This window comes from Notothenia rossii (genome assembly GCF_949606895.1).
Source record: "Notothenia rossii genome assembly, chromosome: 2".
Classification (NCBI taxonomy): Eukaryota; Metazoa; Chordata; class Actinopteri; order Perciformes; family Nototheniidae; genus Notothenia; species Notothenia rossii.
The window spans coordinates 88,440,993-88,462,078 of NC_136904.1; the positions used below are offsets into that span (position 1 = coordinate 88,440,993).

General features: G+C 40.2%; 1 protein-coding gene across 1 annotated transcript in view; it reads left to right on the forward strand.

The window, feature by feature from the left end:
* The window catches only part of LOC307028469 (exportin-4), a 45,661-nt gene that overhangs the window by 7,114 nt on the left and 17,461 nt on the right, over positions 1 to 21,086 (forward strand). The window contains exons 2-7 of the mRNA XM_079663515.1: positions 7,147 to 7,304; positions 15,736 to 15,910; positions 16,194 to 16,370; positions 16,618 to 16,760; positions 17,563 to 17,708; positions 19,558 to 19,735. Of these exons, the coding sequence (XP_079519641.1) occupies positions 7,147 to 7,304; positions 15,736 to 15,910; positions 16,194 to 16,370; positions 16,618 to 16,760; positions 17,563 to 17,708; positions 19,558 to 19,735 (977 nt within the window). The remainder of the gene's footprint in view (positions 1 to 7,146; positions 7,305 to 15,735; positions 15,911 to 16,193; positions 16,371 to 16,617; positions 16,761 to 17,562; positions 17,709 to 19,557; positions 19,736 to 21,086) is intronic.

Genomic DNA, 21,086 nt, shown 5'->3' on the forward strand with positions numbered 1-21,086 from the left:
AGGGATGTCTCGATCACCTTTTTTTGCTCCCGATCCGAATCCAACCATTTGATTTTGACAATCTGTCGATACCGATTTTTCCCGATCCGATCTTTATGCAATGCATTAAGAGAAAAAAAGGTAACAGATAACGGCTGGTCATCCAACTCGATGAATTCAGCTATCTTGGCTGTTATTGTTTTGGCCTTTCCACTTTTCTGGGGCAGTTTCTCTTTCCTTTTTAAAAGTCTCTGAAAGTGTCGGTTGTTTCAGTGCCGTTACCTGAGTGGCCGCTGTGTACTCGTCGTGTTGTTGTTGGTGTTTGTTTCTCAGGTGGCGTATTAGATTGGTCGTGTTGAACGTAGCTCTGTTCTTTCCACAAACATTGCATCTGGCTGTTACACTGCCTTCGCTTTCAATTTTATAATACTTCCAAACTCCTGACATTTTTCTCTGTCCCGACTCCCGAGTCACCAGCTGAACGTAGCCTCTCGTTAGCTTACTGCTACTATTAGACACTGCGCCCTGCCCACTCTGTTGCCAGATTTGAGAGAAATAAGCAACCAGGTCTATGAAAACAAGCCCCAAAGAAGCAACACATACATGATGTACTGTCATTTTAAACCAAAACTAAGGCCTCAGGATGACTTTAATACGTGAACATGGTCATTTTTGTTTTGTAACATTAAATACAAATAATTAAAATATAAAAAATAAAAAAATCCCGATCCCAAATTTTTTTTCTCCCGATTCCGATCTTTTCAAAATCACGTGATCGGATCGGGACATCTCTAATCATCTCTAATGGAAATGATGGCCAAAACTATGACAATCAGATCCAAGTGGTAATACAAGTGCTGCAGCATACTGCCTATTCAAGCCAATACCAAAACTAGATCATTATTGATGGCTAATGGTCCTGTGTGAAGCTTGAGATCGGGGGTCTCCTCTCTGATTGGACACGCACATGTTTTTTTAATTGGCTCACTAATAATGCAGTTTGTAGCAGCCATTTTGTTTGCTGCTAAACCGTTGTTTAATCCAAAGCTTAAGGTTTTTTTTCAAGGTGTCTTGTGGACAAGTATTCATCTCTTTTCCACTTCAACTGGTGACAACTCTGACTCAGGGATCGAGTGTTTTGAAGATGGATAAACAAAAGAAAGAAGGAGAATGTGTTGGAATAGAAAGGGGAGACAAACACAAGAGATTGAAGGGATAAATACAATTTATATATGGAGTGAAACATGGATCAATTGGTGTGAGAGAGTGTGAGGGAGATTTGGGGATAAATTGTCGTTGGTAGATTTGAAATGAAGAAGGACCCGGTGGTTGTTGGTGTTTGAAAATAACCACACTCCTCCTTTGCCGATTTAACACCTGGTGACCACAGTGAACGGAAAAGAAAAGGGAGATTAGACAAACTGAGGCGTCTGTAATTTTGGCGTCAGCTGTGTGTTTGTGTTTCTCTGAATCTTTAGTTTCTGTTTTGCTCCAAGTGATTGCAGAGCGGCTTCAAATTATGATTGAGTGTGTATCCACATGCAAACACAATTACACACACACACACACACACACACACACACACACACACACACACACACACACACACACACACACACACACACACACACACACACACACACACACACACAACCCATGTGGTTTTTATGCAGACATCCATTTATCTCTGAATAAACAAATGTTCAGTACTACTCACAAAATAGACACTGCTGTAGCACTAACAGACACACAAAAAATTAATATTTCAATCTTTCCTTCATTAGATTAGCAAAATACAGACACTCAAATCAGATAAGACCTTTATTGATCCCCGTAGGGAAACTCATGTGTTATAGCTGCAATAGAATAGGAGAGAAACGCAACTGAGAATAAACACAAGGATAATAATATCTATATATAGTTTCTCAATTGTATTACAAGAGAAAGATATATACGGCAGTGGCGAACCGTCAGGGCCTTCAAGGTATTCAGAGAATTTCAGTGGTTTTGTGTTAGAAAAGAAAGCAACCAATCAGATCTTGTTCTGGGTCTCTGGGTAGAATATCCTTCAACCAAGGTATCCTACATCCTTGATAGAATGCCCTGGCCGTTGCACTGAATGAGAACGTACGTTTGGACTGATAGTTTGATCAACCAATCATATATTGATTTGTAGCCAATGGGCGTATTCTTTCAGAGTTTCCCTCGGTTCCAGGGTATTCTAAAAGGCCCGCTAGTTAACTGGCTCGAGACAGAGGATCTAGATCAGGGGTGTTAAACTCAATTTAATCGCGGGCCACATCAGCATTACGCTTGCACTCAAAGGGCCGGTTGTAACTTTAATACTATATAAAAAAACATATATAAATATAATATATATAAAATAATGTGTTATATTACAAAGTTGCCTCTGCATTGGATTATTATCGGATAGGGTAATAACTTCCTAATTAACTACGTCTGAAAGCAGAAGTTTAGGGCAGATAATTACAAGTCTCTTCAGTGCGCATGTCACAAAATGATTTAAAAAGAAAAGCCAAATTCTGGAAAAACAAAAAAAAAGAAGTGACATTTTGAAAAATATATATAATTTTGCGAAAAAAATGCATATTTTGAAGAAAAAAAGTCAAATTCTGAGAAAAAAGTCAAATTTGAGATGCATTGTGGGACATGTAGTTTATGGGCAACGTGCTTCTGTAATAATAAACATATTATATTCTTTGCAAGCTCTTGTGGGGCCACATAAAATGAAGTCGCGGGCCGGATTTGGCCCCCGGGCCTTGAGTTTGACACCCCTGATCTAGGTGTGTGTGTGTGTGTGTGTGTGTGTGTGTGTGTGTGTGTGTGTGTGTGTGTGTGTGTGTGTGTGTGTGTGTGTGTGTGTGTGTGTGTGTGTGTGTGTGTGTGTGTGTGTGTGTGTGTGTGTGTGTGTGTGTGTGTGTGTGTGTGTGTGTGTGTGTGTGTGTGTGTGTGTGTGTGTGTGTGTGTGTGTGTGTGTGTGTGTGCGCGCACAGAAGGTCCAGTTGTGATAGACACGGTTCGCCACTGATATACGGTATCACTGTACAGCTACATGGTGATGGAAACCTACCCCGCTGTTCCTGGAAAGAGGTAGCGGTGCAGAGCAGACAGAGTGAGTGGTTTGGTGTTTAGCCCGTAAACACAATCAGTGAGGAGAGCAGCGACTGATGAGGCTGCCGCTGATTCTCCTCAGACTCTCCTGCAGGCAGACAGTAACCCAATCTGAGAGGGAGAGAGAGAGAGAGAGAGGGAGGGTGAAAAAGAGAGCAAAGACAATAAGTGGGAAGCTCAGTGTTGATTTGAAAAAAACAGAAAGATGAGCCTCTGAGCCCCCGAGGTAACAGACACCAGGCTTTGTCTCTTTCTATAAATACCACCATCGCTCTCCCCTCCTCTATCTGTCGTCCAGCATCCTCTTTCCCTCACCCTCTTCCTCACCTCCTCATTGTCGACATGCTTCTCTCCTCACCTCAGTTTTCAGCACATTTACTTCTCGCTTCGACTCAATTCCTCGTTACTCTTGGCCCTTTCTTTTCTCTCCAGTTATATTCTTTGTCCTTATTACAGCTGCGTACTGAAACCCAATACTTCTTTAGGACAGACAGAAATGTGTTTTTTGTATTATTAACGAATCTGAATCCAGAATAGGATGCTTTTTCAAATCCTTTTCCTGACAGATTCCCTGTCACATGTACTCACATTAAGCAACATTGCTTAGTAGGTAATGTTTGTTTCTGGTATTGGCTATTCTTTAATGCTCAGACAGCAGAGACACTGCAGTTGTGAGCTGTAGATTTAGCTATAAAGAAATAGTTTGGGGATTTTGTTATCCTTGGATCTTGTCCAATCTGAGAATCAAACACTGTCAGGTGACTGAAGTTGGATCTAAGTGAGATTTGATTCTTTTTGGACGATAAATAATAAAAAAATGCCAAGATTTTGTTTCTCCGATGTGAGGACTTTGATGCTTTTTACTCATATATGAAAGTAAATGAAATGTCTCTGGGTCTTACTTTCTTAGACATTATAATGAACATGTTTCACTATTTTGTGTCATTGTATATAATACACAATTAAACAAGAACATTCTGAAGTCACCTGAAATGATTATTTGAAATTCAAAAGTTACAACCATATTTTATTTTGCAGTTCTTTATTTAGGCTTCATTCTTGTGACCCTTTGTGTTGAGTCAACTTTTAACACGTTGCGTTATGCAGTTTTCATTAAATGCAAAAGAGTCTCACTCGCTCGCTGCCAAAGCAACCGTAATAAGCACCAAATTAGCAACTTTGACAATGCCAACTCTGCAGATACCAAACCCATCGATTAATCAGCTAGCTGTCATCTGAGCTGCATGCCCAAAATGTTCCATATTGTTGTATCTTGTTCTCTCTCTCCTGTCTTCATTCCCACTCCCTGCATACTCACACACACACACACACACACACACACACACACACACACACACACACACACACACACACACACACACACACACACACACAGACACACAGACACACAGACACACACACACACACACACACACACACACACACACATTGGGTATCTATAGTCAGACTCAAGGCGACTGACATTACTGGAATCGCATGGATCATTCGCTGGTGCAGCTGCTTTTTCAGAGCTCGCTCTGTTCAATCCTTTGGCCTTGCACTACCTCTCCCTTCCCTCCCACTCTCTCTCTCTCCCTCCCACTCTCTCTCTCTCTCTCTCTCTTGCTCACTCACCCGGCTCCCCCTCCTCTCACTGAGCTCTTCCAGAGGATGACTTCACGCTCTGGAAGAGGGCAGCAGCAGAAAAGACTACAGAGGCACTGGCTGCGTTACGTTAGCATCGGAGATCTCTTCCCAGCTGCTTTCGAGTAACGGGGCTCCAGAGGGGAGGAGGAAAAGCAGTGAGAAAGAATCTGAGGGGAGGGAGAAAGAAGGGGAAGAAGATTTGAGAGCAGAAGAAGAAGGGAGAATTAAAGTTTGATTGCTTCTGCGATGGAGTCACGCGCTCACGTGTTGTGTGGAGCCGATGAAGAAGCTCTCAGTCTGGATTTAAAAGGATGACAGTCAAAGAAGCGGGAGAAGAAAAAGAAACAGACGAAAAATCTTGGACCGGCTGAGAAGAAAGCCACAGGAGGGAAGGTATTTGAGCTCCGTGTAGTTCAGTCAGTGGAAACCCATGCTGCTGTGTTAACTCTCAGTGCTGCTTCCTCACTGTAACTGTCTGTCTGTGACACAACGCTTCTTCCTCTGTTGTCGGAGTGTGACAGCTCAGCACGGACCAACCTCCAAATCCCACAATCAAACAGCAGCTCAGAGCCGAGATGAGACTGACTCGAGCAGTGCTTTTTCCACCGGGAGCCGGATATCTCCCTCTCTGGGTTTGATTGAGGCTGTCTGTGGGCTCAGACCAGCTCAGTGATTGTTAGTCTGAGGCCGGGGGTCACAGCGTCTGAAGAGACAGACGTGTTACAAAAAAATCAATTCGCAATTTCGTTTCAGCTCAGCTTTACGGGTGCTGGGTGACGGCAGTGAGTATTACTCCTGACCGCTTTCAGCTGATCTGATTCTGACATTGGTGACAGGAGGGCGAGAGGTTCACCTTTTTGTTCTCGGTCAACGACTTCTCTGTTTCAAAGTGGTCTTCTGATTGCAGTTTGTTTAATAAGTCCACTGACAAAATGCATGAAAGTATCACCAGAGCATCTGAACAAAATGACCACTTGTAGATTACATTTGCTTTTACACTCACTGTATCTATGGCGATGTGACCGAGGGTCCTTCTTTCTCCCTCCGTAGACGCGTTAGGCATTTGCAGGGATAAAAAGTCTTAAACAATAATTGAATTCAGTTCAAATAAAAGCCTTAGAAAACAGTAAAATGCTTACATTTCACATACAAAGGTCTTCAATATTTCTACTACTCTTTTGTGGATCGTTGGGAGAGAACTGACCGGAGTGTTTTGTGATTTAAAATCCTCAGATTCTTATTTTATTTTATTTTTGAAAACGTCAGCACCGTCAAACTTGTAACACTTAAGTAGCAACACTAGGTTGCATCAACATATAATTGGTAAGTGTCGATCTTAGCAAAAACTTAATTCTGTCTATTCGTTAGTTTATTTGAGGTGAATTTGAACCTGATTTTTTATACAGTCAAGTCATTAAAAAGTGGTGTACTATTAATTCGCATTCAGTAAAATGCATACAATTTTAAGACTTGCATTTAAGAAAAAAGTTAACATCCCATTTCTTTGAGTCAAATTAAATCAATTATTCAAAATGAAAAATATAAATGTAGACCTAGACTCCGTACTGTACCACAACTAATTCAACAAAGACTTATATGTATCGAAAATGATAACACCGGTTTCATATAAATTACAAACGGCACGGAGGAACCAAGCAGATGTTTTTAAAACACTTCACCGACATGTACTCAAGTTGTGTCGCTGAATATTTCTTCTCTTAGGAGCTACAACATGTTTTGCTCTTGCTATATGAGGCAATGCTGTCACAATTAAAAAATAAATAATAATATGCTGATTCTCCTGTTTTCACTTCTCTGTTTTACTCCTTTAATTTATTTCTTTTCAGCAAGGTCTTTTTTTCCTTGTAATGGCATTCAAGTCTTTAACTCTAAGCGTATTCTCCTGCTGTTATCTAGAAAAAGCCCTCTGAGAACGTCGGGTAGATGCGTTGCAGTCCTGCAGGTGGTCGTGTGAATCGGGGAGAATTTGAAACACTAACTCAGACTTTAGCTTTGCCGCTGTAAACCAAACGGTGAAATAAATGACTGTTGCATATTGCAGGCGGTCCTGAAGACGGTCTACTAATCTGTCTGAATCTATTTAAATAAATAGTTAAAAGCAAGTTTGTGGAGAAGTGTTTCCATATATTTGAAGTCGGTCTGTTCTTTTGTGAGTGCTTTTATTTCCAACCCGAATCTAAAGTGCTCCTACTACTAGGATGGGTCAAAAGCAGAGAACACATGTCGCTGTGTGCTCTGTGTGCTCTGCATGTGTGACCAGAGGGTTTCATCGCTCCAATTCTATTCTGCTGGTTCATTGAGCAGTTGATAAGATTCCTCTGTTATACCTTGACGACTAAGACCTACATTCCTTCTGTCCTGCTGCAGGTACACAGGAAGATCCGCGAGGACTCGGACATGGCGCAGGACTCTCTGCAGTGCCTGGCCCAGCTGGCCTCCATGCACGGTCCCGTGTTCCCCGATGAGGGCGCGCAGGTGTCCTACCTGGCCCACCTGGTGGAGGGTCTGCTCAGCATGATCAACGGGTCAGTGCTGCCCTTTACTCTGTCTGCTGGTGTCTCTGATAGCTATACAGTCGTCCTGTTTGTATTAAATCTTAATTTTTTAATAATAGATTTTTTTATTGACATTTGGCAGTAAACAATTACAGTGTTTTTCTGAGACATAGTAATTGTTCATCTGCCTTTTTTTTTTTTTTACACAGATAAAATAAAAACTGTAACAAGTACGAATAATACAAGCATTAGGGAGTGATCAGGACTTCACAGTTAAATCATACGTTTGTAAAAATAAAATCTGGACTATGAGGTTTTACGAAATCAGTCTGCTTTCTGCATCGTGACATAAATAGTCCCAGTTTGTGATTGACAGGTGATGATCTCCATTTTGTAAATGTCCGTTGTAATATCCATCCATGCGTTTAAAGTTGTCTATCTGGTGATAAGAGCTTTTTTACTCGCCGCCAGCAACAGATTTAATAAACATTTTGTCTTTTTTAGTCTGTACTAAATCTTTCTTAACCAGCGCTTTGTGAATGGCAATGTTAGTCTGTCACCACTTCGACTGAGACTGAAATATCTCAACAACTATTGGATTGATTGCCATTACATTTTGTACAGACATTGAAGAGCGTAAGGCTTGCTGGCTTTCAGTGGCAGAATCCCAGCTCGAAAGTTAAAGAACCCACAGCTCACAAAGCTCAAAGCAGCAACCCGCACAGCGTTTGAAATGTAAGGCAAAGCAAAGCAGGCAAGATATGTTTATGTTTGACAAATTTCTGGAACAAGGTTATTTCTTTTAGTGCTTTATATAAAAAAACATTACAATTTGAAAACTAAAAAAGCTATTATAAATCCTACTTGTGTAACATTATCATATTACTATGTTAAACTCGCGCTTCTATTGGCTAGCGCTCCAACACATTGTACGTGATAGGCTTAGGGGGCGGGACATCTCTTAGCGGTTGACCAATCACAACAGAGCTGGCCAGCCAACCAATCAGAGCAGACTGGGCTCTGATTTCAGACAGAGGGTGAAAAAAGGTGCTGCAGGCAGTGTGAGAGAAATAAAGAGCTTTTTGAACATTAAAGCATGGAGGCATGTCAGAGTAGAGATACAAATATGAACTGGAAAATAAACATATACTGGCCCCTTTTGAAATGTTCCACTAATATGAACGCAGGATGAAATACACAGATGGGATGAGATGGGTATGTGTGCAAAAAGAGGGTGGAGTCCATAGAAACAACCAGACTGCAGACTTTGGTAAATCCCCAGATGGAGAAGAAGTCCACATTCAGGGGATTAGAGAATATTACATTGTTTTTGTTCCAGTTGATATAAGCAGTCATTCAACTCTTTTCATCACGTCACATTAATCCCTCTCATGCTTTATTCTGAACATTTGGCTAGTCTTGATAGTGAGGCTTTAGAAACCACAGAAGGAACTAATTCAGACCTGCCTTTTGAAAGCAGCTCCCATCGGGATGCTGAGCTTATCACACAACCGCTACACTAAAATAAATGAACTTTCCCTTTGCTAAATTAATCGTAATGCGCAGTGATGTATTGGAAAATAGTGCGCAAAAATCACATGAAGTCAAAAAGCCAAAGTTGGACTACACTAACTGAATCATTTCTGTCATAAGCTCTGCCTTTTATATATTTAAATCTAAATGTAATGGGTTATTTTAATAAAACCTCAGCTGGTCTTTTCCACTGAAGTATTCAAGAAGCAGGATCAGTGAGCAGAATAACTTTGATAAAACCTTGGCTACCGTCTCAGTGGCTGTTTATCCTCCTCGGGTATCTCAAGGATTTAATGTTTCTTAAATTCAGAGACTCAACAAGTGATGGAGGCCAGCGCAGCAGAGATGTGAGTCACTCTGAGCCATTTCTGCTTTATTTACAGGAAGTAATTGCTTGTTGAGTCTGTGATTTAATGGGTTCTGATTTAGCATCTGTTTGTCACTGAACTGAAGACAAGCTCTTCTCTCTCTCCAGCCGGTTTTAAACGTAGGGTAGGTAAGAATGGAGAAACCAGCTCGAGTGCGCTAGAATTTGAAAATACACAACCCAAAAAATCTGCCCCTTCCTTACAGAGCCCCTCCTCCAACACACACGAATGCGCACATGACCAATGAGGGCACGAGATAAGTGTGTGCACAGATGGAAGGCTGACAGGCAGGTAGGCCATCCAGTTATTTTAGCCGGGCCGGCTCAGATGATTGGTCGTGCTTTTTACAGTACTACGGCTTCCACAGATGTCAAAGCATTTAATTTATTCATTGCTATCGGGATGTTAAGAGCATTCCATGGAATATAACAAAAAATGCTACTGAAGTGAATTACCTACCCCACCTTTAAACGTAAATCAACACTGCACAAAACACTTTTTTTTTTAAGTGTGGAGTCTACAGTATATATCAACTGGAAATCAAGGCAGATGCAATCGAAAAAACGAACATTTGATTTAGAAAGGAAAAATCTGAGTAAGTTTGGGAAATATGAAACAAATATTCAACATAGATCATATCTAATGTTCTTTACCTTTTTATATCGAGATCTGGTTGTGATGGATTATTGTGGGAAATTAATTGAAAACAAATCGGTTTCTTTATGAGATAATTGCTGCATGGTTATTTTATTGATTGACCATTTCTCATTAGATTTTCAAGAAAAATTAGCTATATCAGATATATAATAATATCCGTATACAGTCCATTTTAGTATACCAAGAAAATATTGTACATTTAATATTCGTGAAGTGTTAAGATAAAAGGTTTTATTTAGTGGTATGTTATATATGCACTTCACTATAAAAGACATATTGCAGACATGTGAAGTAAACAATTAATCTATCCGTTCTATTTGACGATTTCATGATAAAATAAGCTACTAAGTATTTATATTCCAACTTTTCTTTAAGCAAGCAATTAATAAATGCAGAACTAAGTCTGATAATGTGAGGATTGTTTACATTTTTAGAGAAAATAATTCAACAAGTGAGCTAAAACGATTTTTGATTGATGATATTTTGGTGGGAAATTCTGGCAAATTTTCAGCATTATTGGATTTTCATGATGCATGGAAATGGTATTGGTTTTCACTCAAATAAATTGTGTGTCTACTCAGTATTAAGCTCGATTTATTTAGCTGAAATCCCTTTACTAAGCAGTTCTGAACCTCAGTGTTCTGAGCAAACAAAATCATTTTTCATTTCTTAAGCTCAGCCTCAAAACCAATTCTCCTAATCCTTCCTGCAGAGGCGACGTTTTGGACTTCGGAGTCAAGAGTCTGTAATCAGAGCGTCCAATCAGAAGAAAAGCAGCACTTGTTTTTATCCTTTGTCCTGCAGAACGAATCAAACACTCGATCTGCACTCAACAAATCAAGGAAATCATTTTCGATTTACTGAGAAATAATAGAATATACTTAAGGGAATCATTTCGCCCGACATGTTTACCTTTTGCCCTCTGACGCAGAGGCCCAACCTTGAGCAGCCGTTATCTCCCTTAAGGAGGGGCTGCCCTAGCAAGTTGTTGTAGTTACCAGTTTGTGACTGGGCAACTTTCGGTCAGAGATAGATATTGTTGTGGGACACCTGGAACACATCCTTCTCGGGGTGTAGATGACCCCGAGCCATAAGCGACAACAATTGTTATTCAGTGTCCTCAGCTGTTTGGTCTATCTATTGAAGAATGTTGATTATTACACTCTGAACTAGTTAAAACCTGGAGCTACAGGATGCTTCCTCAGAATTGATTGTGGCATCTCAACCGTGTGGTCAGATCGTGGCCCGTGACATGTCGTGTGAATTCTCTGGCCGAAGCTCCAAATAAACCGTCAGTGTTTGACATCAAAGCTCTTCTCGTGTCTCAATAGGCGCTTTCACACCGGAGTACTTTTCCCTCTTTAGTTCCGATAGTTCTTGAAATGTTGCGTTCACACCAAAAAGCAGAAGAAGACGAAGTGACGTCAGCGGCTTCATTTGCCTCATCCACCCTCAGGGACTTATTACGGTGTGAACGCGATCTGCTCTTTAGTTCATCAGAACTAAAGAGTTCTGATGAACTAAGTACGGCTAAGTACTTGATGTGAAAGCGCCTTTTGAGTCCTGACTCTCCATTGCTACAGAAGTTTCCCCCACACTTAAGGTGTGTGTCGTTAAAGAAACAGAACCACTTTCAGTCTGTGATTCTCGTATTGCTTGAAATAGAAGTTGTTGTGTTGAGAAACGAGTTGTGTTGCCCTGAGTAGGGATGCTTACGGTATTACCGAAATACCGGTTACTGGTGGCTACGGTATACCATACCGAAATCAGATCCGGTTTCGATGCTTTACATTTTTTTTAATTAATTTTAAAAGTGAGTCCGTGGCCCGTGATGGCGGGTGTTATAAATTAGATTGCATAATCGTTTTTCTTCATATTTTATGTATTTTTCATTGTTTGAACTGTGATGGGATTTGTTTTCTCTCACCAATGAGAGGTAAATGTTGATTTTAAAGATGTGATTTGTTTGTTTGTGCAATGCCGAGATCTCATGACCATTATTCTATTATGTATTGGTTCTCTAGTCGAATCTCAGGTTTAACATTAATTATAACGGTGCTATAACGGTCTGTTTGCATTGACAATATGTGCTATTCACGCGGCACACCTGATGGCGGGTGTTATAAAAGATATTCCATAATCGGTTTTCTTCATATTTTTTATACATTTTTCATTGTTTGTTCAGTACTAAAAGGTCCAAGAAGTCCCACAATTGAATTTAATATTCATTTGACATGTTAACTATATCGTAAAGCGCTTCATGGGAGTAATTGTGGGATGATATATTTTCAAAGTATCACGATATGTATCAGTTGAGTATCGGTATCATTCAGTGGTATCGTAAAAAAGTCAACGATATGCATCCCTAGCCCTGAGGCTTTGTTTGGAGCCCATTGATTGTTCTGTGTGCATCGCTGAGAATAAGTGTCAGGAGGATGCATTAAAGCAGATTACTGCTCTGTTTTTAGCAGCTAGTGAGGCAGCGGTTCGGGTCATACACCAGTTAAAGAGCATTTAGAGGGAACACTTTCCCCTTTCTCACCTTGTTATGCCAAAATGCACTCAAGCAGAGCACTCTTCCTCTGTTGTAAAAGAAGTCTGCCAGTGCTGTAACAAATCTCTATTTATATTACAGATTGGTTCATTCTAATAAAAAGTCAAACTCTGTGAGAAATGATTTGAAACTCTAAAAATAGAGCTATTTTTCAGGCCAAGTATTTCAACCTGCCTCGAAAGTTATATTGTTCACTCAATGCAGCTGCAAGACTTTTAACAATAATGCATTAGCCAATCTTATTACCCCCCCCCACTGGTTTATAGCTGCTCTTAGAAAACGATTTAAGGTTTTATTGTTCAGTCATGAAGCCTTAAATTGATCTTGCCAAAATGGACCCTAAAAAAGTTATAATGGAGCGACCGGAAGATTGAACTCCTCCTTAAATGTCTATTGACTTAATGCACTATGTTTAATGTATGCTACTTATTGAAGTGATTAAACGAGTGCTTTGTATTATTCTCTCCAGGTTTAAAAATCTTAACGATACTTTTTATTGACACACTTGTTTCAGTTGTACGAAGAAACACCATTTCTCGAACGTTGACAACACAAGCAGCCATAAATATACTCTGCCTATACGAAGAAGTCAAAACATAGCAACATATTTATTAAATCACTGGCAATCTGTTCAGAGAATACAAAGTGTACAAATGCAACCAGACACCATTGCAACACTGATGCAGACCTTTCTGTATAAAACAGTGATGTTCACTTCCTATCTCTCTCTGCCTGTATTTTTATTCCATCCATTTTTTGTAATCATGCTGTGGCCCTAACGTCGTCACTTTGTATCCGTAAATAAAACAAGTTATAGGTTAGTGGAGGTTTTTAATATAAATAGCAGTGTTCATAGGAACAGTGTGTGTGATTATCAATAAATATAGAGGAACTATTTTATGATCGTTTGTGGGTGTGTCTGTAGTCAAAGGCAAGGCAAGTTTATTTTATAGTCAAAGGGGGTTCTGATCTGAATTAAGGGACCACACTCACATGTATAAATAAATGAAACACACACACACACACCATGTGACCCAGTTAGTAGGGGTCTCTCCCTCTCCCTCCTCTCTCCCGCTCCGTCTGTAATCACCTATTTTTGGAGCTTTTTTCCAATTGCCTCATCGGAAAACCATGCGGAGAGGGATGGCCGATCTGCAGAGATTGAACAGTTCTGCTCGCAATTGAACTCCAACTCCATCTGATAGGGGTTAGCGAGGCCTCTCACACAGCGTGCCTCTGACCGGCTGTGCTGAGGTGTGTCGGCTCAAACGCAAACTCACGGCTCAGACCTTTTTCCGATTCTGCAAAGGCAAAGATATGCAGGAAACCTCAAGAGGTGATGAGGTTTTTTTGGTAAATTCCCCCTTGAGTGTCAGCACATGGCATATTTAGACTTTCTATTATTATCTTTGCAAAAACGTAGAAAAACATGTTTGCATTGCATAAGAACTTAATAACTTTATATCTGTGTCATCGTATTTGTCTGTAGCCAAAAATATATGTTTCTTTATCCAACTCTAAAATACTCTGCCCACTAAATGTCTAGGTTTCTATTATTTAAATACCAAATTCATTGTGTCTGTAAAATGTCAGGTTTTGCCAACTGACAGCTATTAAAATGTATAATTAATAATATTATAATTTAATCTGTAAAGTTATTTTAAATGTGTGTCAGATGTGATGATGCACGTACATTTATTGATATTTGTGCAGCCATATTTTCAGCAAACTTTGGGTAGTTTGTAGGACCTTTATTTTGTTTTAATGTTTTTAGACTGTCGTATATATGTTCCGTGTCACCCTGCAGTGCTGCGACTACAGAGACACATTTATTATCAAGTGTGTTTTCAATTAGGAACACATTTTTGGATAAATCCCAGCACTTTCCAGCCTGATTCCCTGTTTAGTTCAACGGACCTTTCCCCCCCTTTCGTTCCTCTCGTGTCCCTCACATTCATTGGATTTAGACTTTGGTTTTTGTTTCCTCTATCTGCTTGCTCACAGTTATTTCTCATGTGGTAGGTCACGCAATGCTCCCATTTGTTGCATGTTATTTAAATGATGAATGTCTTCCTATTACAATCATTCAATACCTCCTCACATTAGTTGAACAGGCACCGTGGTTAGGTCGGTCCTGATTGTTTACATTTCAAATGACAAACCTCTTTTTTTTAACCGGTTTTAAAATGTAACAGAATATGATTTTAGCGTGTCCACACATGTCACTTCACTCTTCATGGTATGTTCTGATGATGAAATGCTCCGTCCTACGAGGAGTGTAATTACAGCCATTTGTTCTATCATTTTGTACTCTGTGCACTACACTTTGAGGCAGAAATACCATAAATATAACCTCAGATGCAGCTGTGGAAACTGCTCAGGGGTCACCAGGGGGTAAAGTGGAAATTGACCCCAGTTTAGCCTCAGCCTGCAGAGTGGAAACTGTCCTTCCTCGAGCCAAAGCACGAGTCAGATTTAAAAATGGAAAATAACAGGTTTGACCATTTCGTTCAAGACATGCAAATTGATTTTTACCACTAAACATGATGCCAGTGGATTCTTACAATCACATGCTGTACTGGGTTTCAAGTTCAAATCTCACCTTGAGATTCTGTAAACGACGTTAGGCAAAAAGAGAATACGTTGTAAGAAGTCTTCCACATAAAGTGTTTTGAACTTAAAGGTGGGGTAGGTAATTCACTTCAGAAACACTTTTTGTCATATTCCATGGAATGCTCTTAACATCCCGATAGCAATGAATATATTAAATGCTTTGACAATAAATACATAAAAATATTTCATCTGTGGAAGCCGTGGCGCTGTAAAAAGCACGACCAATCATCTGAGCCGGCCCGGCTAAAGTAACTGGATGGCCTACCTGCCTGTCAGCCTTCCATCTGTGCACAAACTTATCTCGTGCCCTCATTGGTCATGTGCGCGTTCGTGTGTGTTGGAGGAGGGGCTCTGTAAGGAAGTCTGAAGGAAGGGGCAGATTTCTTTCGGCTGCGTACTTTCAAATTCTAGCGCACTCAAGCTGGTTTCTCCATTCTTACCTACCCTACATTTAACTTTCAAATCCAGGCTGAAGACTTTGCCTTTTCCGCTGCTTTTAATTGATAATATATTCATACCTCTCACTGCACTGTGACTTTTATTCACGTACCTTTTTGTTATTCATGTTTTTATCTTTGCTTTTAAATTAGTGTTTTAAAATGCCATGTTATGATATGTTTCTCAATGTCTGTCATTTTTGTAAAGCACTTTGAATTGCATTGCTTTGAACGGCGCTATATAAATAAACTTGCCTTGCCTTATTTTAATGAACCTTTTTTTCATGCTTAATCCTCAGGATTGAGATCGAGGACTCAGAGGCGATGGGCATCTCAAACATCATCTCAAATCTGATCACCATGTTTCCTCGAACATGTCTGACGGCGCTGCCCAGCGACCTCTTCACCTCCTTCATCAACTGCCTCACGCTGCTCACCTGCTCGTTCGGACGCAGCGCCGCCCTAGAGGAGGTGGTGAGTAACAACACCTTTAGCTTTCAAGTCATTCATTGTTTTATTTCTATTTGTATTCCACACACTATCTTGTCTTCTCATTTTGCTGCAACTCCGTCATATACAATGTTGTTGTTTGTTTTTAATCTGTGAAGCCCACTGAGAAGAACTTGTTTTGTGATATTGGGATATACAAATAAAGTTTGATTTGATTCAAGAGAACAGAACCCGGAGATGTGAATACTCTCATTGTAATAAAGATTGTTTTGCTGACATCCATTTCGCTCTTTGTCTGTTCCCTCAGCTGGATAAAGACGACATGGTTTACATGGAGGCGTATGACAAGCTGCTCGAGTCGTGGTTGACGCTCGTTCAGGACGAGGAGCATTTTCCTCGCGGCTGCTTCGTCCAGCCGGCGATCCAAGTCTTCAACTCGTACATCCAGTGTCACCTAGCTGCTCCTGACGGCACCCGCAACCTGGTGAGACTCTTGAGACTATACTTCTCATTAATGATAAACAGTGTGACTTACTGAAGGAAGGCCAGTCGGTTTTAAAAAATGTAAGGAAGACCTTAAATAAAAAGTTGTTAAAAGATAGAAATAAGGAGAGTTATAATATTCGATCTACTTGTGCTTAAAATAAAATGTATGTATTTGACTATTGAAGTGTCCATGGAGACATCATTGATTAATTGTGTCAAAAATCCTTGTCTTCTTCATCTTTCAGTCAGTGAACGGCATATCGTCTCACGAGGAGGAGGAGATCAACGAGCTGCAGGAAGACGACAGAGAGCTGTTCTGCGATCAGCTGTCCAGCATCGGCATGTTGGGACGAGTGGCCGCCGACCACTGCATCCCCCTGCTCACAAAGTAAACACACAACACATAACCCAGTACTTCATATCCTCTCCTGTGGTCAAATGTATTAAACCGGTGTGTAAAACCTGCTTTGTATATCTTAACTAACAGAAATACATTTGTAAACAAAACAATTGTTTCTCTAGTTTTGCGCGATATTCGATTAGATCTTGAATTATAGTCCAAGAGGGGTATTTGTTTTCATACCTGCTACACAACAGATATACATACACATAGCAACATATATGTGGCAACATACAGATAAACAGAGTGGGTATCCATATTGTGTCTTTAGGGATTTTAAAAGTGTGGCGAAGTTTAGTTTGCATTACTATAAATGTATTGGAGTTTCAGTGTGATCCTGGAGTTCAGACTAGTGTTCATTTCGTTGACTAAAACGTTGACGAAATATGTTTGTCAACGACCTTTTTTTTCCATGACTAAGACGAGACAATGACGAGTCGGCACCGACGTCAGTAAACAATAACTGTAACGAAATCAACATGCAATATCGTTGACGAAAAGTGAGGAGACTAAATATTACCAAAGATAACGTTACATCTGATAGTCAGTTTTTTTCATTGACAAAAAGTAGGGTTAGTTTTCTTTGACTAAAATAAGACTAAAATGTTCAGACTTTTATTCGACTAAAACTTGACTAAAGACTTAAACTAACAAGGACATTTGATGCAGGACTAAGATTAAAACTAAATTAAAAAAATAGCTGACAAAATTAACACTAGTTCAGACGGTGTCAGCAGCAGTGTTTCCTGTGTTAACGTTGTCTCCCCCCCCCCCCCCCCCCCTCCCGCAGCCTGCTGGAGGACCGGGTGACGCGGCTGCACGGCCAGCTGCAGAGGACGCAGCAGCACCTCATGGCCACCTCCGACCCCGAGTCCATGGACCGCAAAGTCCTGGACGACCTCTACGAGGACATCCACTGGCTCATACTGGTCTCAGGTCAGCAGCAGGACAACACACTCTGTTTCTTTGTGTCTATTTATTCTAGAAAGTGTTGTTGTGGTGGTGGTCTGATCTTCCTTTTAATTTTCTCAATTAAGTATTTCTGTTTGCAAACCTTTCTTTATACATCAAACTCACTACATGGAGTACATATGGCATCAACCCCTGTTCCTGGTGATAGTTCAGTATGCGACCATTATGTTTTATACATGTAAATTAAAATAGCTTATTTTAGAGTGTACGCACACACAGGATATTACACACACGATAACTTATACTTAAACTAGGATTTAAAAAACATAAATATAAACTACACTTGCAGTCAGTGTTAATTTCGTCAACGAAAACTATTACGAAAAATGTTCGTCAACGACCTTTTTTACATGACTAAGACGAGACGATGACGAGCTAAAAATAGATTCTTGATAACGAAAACTTTGAAAAAATGTATATTTAGTTTTCGTTGATGAGACGGGACTAAGGTGTTAATGGTGGACTATCGGACGTTCAAAATGCAGGGTTTTTCCCCCCAAGTGTCCGTCTGTCAAAATGCATCTTACGTTTCTAACTTGCAATATAATTATTTACGCTCTCTTCACTCCAGAAGAGCGATCTCCCTGTCTCTCTCTGTGTGCGGGGGGCGGGGCCTCACTCTCTCTCTCTCTCTCTCTCTCTCTCTCTGTGCGGGGGGCGGGGCCTAACTCTCTCTCTCTCTGTGTGGGGGGCGGGGCCTAACTCTCTTCCTCTCTCTCTGTGTGTGCGGGGGGCGGGGCCTAACTCTCTCCCTCTCTCTGTGTGTGCGGGGGGCGGGGCCTAACTCTCTCCCTCTCTCTCTGTGTGCGGTGGGCGGGGGCTAACAGACGCGCTGCAGCGGTGTGCACACACATTTTTAAGACTAGTAGTACCGTTGAAAACCTTAACGACACCCATCCCTAGATATCACACAAGTAAAGTCATAAGAGAGTGAAATGTTGCTTTACGAATTTCAACACTTGATGCTGTCACCTTGATTCCAATTTCAGACTCCTGTACGTGCCTAACTGAATTGGTTTAAAGAGAGAAAACATTTTGACTAAAAGTTGACTAAAATGTCATGATTTTTCATCGACTAAAACTATGAAGGATAAAAAGGACTAAAATTTGACTAAAACTAACAACCTTTTTCGTCTAAATGCTAAATAAAAAATAGCTGCCAAAATTAACACTTCTTGCAGTCAAGTATAACAGATATCCAAACATATTTAAATATATATATTAAGAGGGTTCAGTTTCCACATATTCTCTCATGGTTGTATGTCACACATAGCACTGAAAGCACTTCTTAAAAAGCCGTATGATGTTCTCATACACTTCTTATAGTTTTCATAAATAGCTTTAACAGCGCAGTCTATCCCACATAAAATCCGACTTTATTTGTAGACCAGACAGAAAACAGGACTCCACCCGGCTCTGTGGGTTTGTGTTGATGAAATATCTGCATAATTAAAGACGTGTCAACTTGCCTTAAGCAGCTGCCTTTTTAAAGTGAAATCTGTTATATTATGATCAGCAGATATTGTGGATTAAAATAAAATACTCAAACTGGTAAATGTGTGCGGTGGAAAACCGACTTGATGTCACACCTGTTGATATTCACAAGGCCAATAATGTTTGTTATTGGTGTTATTCGAATGTAGAGCTGTAACAAAGGAATATACAGATGTGTACACCGAGGGTTACACAGCAATTACATTAAGGCTTATTAGACGTTGCAAATTATACAGTAATAATTTTTTATGTTAAAAGTTTTAAAGAAGCCTTAAAATCTGAGATAGCAGGATCTAACATGTGTCTGTTCCTCCTGCAGGTTATGTATTAGCAGACGACTGTCAGGGGGAGACCCCTCTGATCCCCTCGGAGGTGATGGAGTTCTCCATCAAGCACTCGACAGAAGTGGACATCAACACGACGCTGCAGATCCTCGGCTCCCCGGGCGAGAAGGCCTCCTCCATCCCGGGCTGCAACCGCACCGACTCCGTCATCAGGTACTCATCCTGATCAAGAGTCATTTCAAAATCATTGCTAACACTTTATATTAAGGTAAATCAATTCACCATCAATTAATCAATTAATCAATTAATTAACATCCATGTTAGCAGTATATTGGCACACACACACACACACACAAGGGATTGGACTCAGGATTCATTCATTTGGATTCCCGCTGTATGAAGAAATTAAAGGACGGCGCGGAAGTGGAAACAATTCACAAAGAGATTAAACTGTTTAAAACACATGCTCAAAGTAAGCCGGATTTTGCCGATGTGTTTATGTGGATTCAAAAGTCTTAGATAATCTACAAAATGGAGGAGACCGATCTGATCGGAGCAACTGACAAATAATCAAACTGAAACCGGCATGGACAATGACTGTTTTAAAAATGCGCTTATCCAGACAAGCCTGGTTTGGACACTTTACGGGCAGAAGAAACATTTCTATTTCTGAGCCTCGCTGTGGGGAAGCAGTGTGTGGACCTCTTTCACCTGTCAGCGCAACTTACATGATGCGGTTTAAACAAATATAAATAATTGGTTTAAACGGCATAATGATAATAAGCACTACACCTGCAGCAGCAAGTCGACGGGAGTTAAAGAGAGCGGGGCTGCGTTGCGTGCATGGCTTCCTTCTGCAGGTAACGGGGAGACGCGCTCTGGCGGCGGTCTCGTTCAGGATCCGAAAATAATTTGTATGTATTTTGCACACTTATTCCTAGTGTGCCACAGGTTACGGTGCCATTGGCACGCGTGCCAGGGGTTGCCGACCCCTGTACTAGGCCATTAGTTAAGAGTTTTTCCTTAATAACCCTTTAATGAGTGATTATTTATTGTACGTAAGGAAGTTATTGTAGATTAGTGGGTCTTAATATGCTCAATATGCAGTAGCAGTACCACAAGAATAGTAATTCTCCCATAATAACCCCTAGCAAACTCTAACAAGACATGAAACTACAAGTGTTAATTGTGTCTAAATAACTTAAAATCAGGTATTTCTAACTCAGAATATGTTCACTAATAAGCTAGTAGTTTGGCTCAACTAGTTGATGGTGAATATGTGTACCTTAATCTAAAGTGTTACCAAATCATTATTCTGCCAAACGCTCACATGGCTTTGATGCTGCTAAAAAAGAAGTATAGAGGAATCAGAAACATGTTTATCACCAGGTGGGTTGTTGACACGTACGAGGAATTTTAATTTGACTTGGTGTCGTGTTGCGTACATAAAAGTAAAAAAAAAATTGAAAAACACAGATAAAGAACTATTATAAGAAAATATAATAACATAGAACAATATTAAAAGATATATAGTAAAAGATAGGAGTATTTACATAGAAATAGA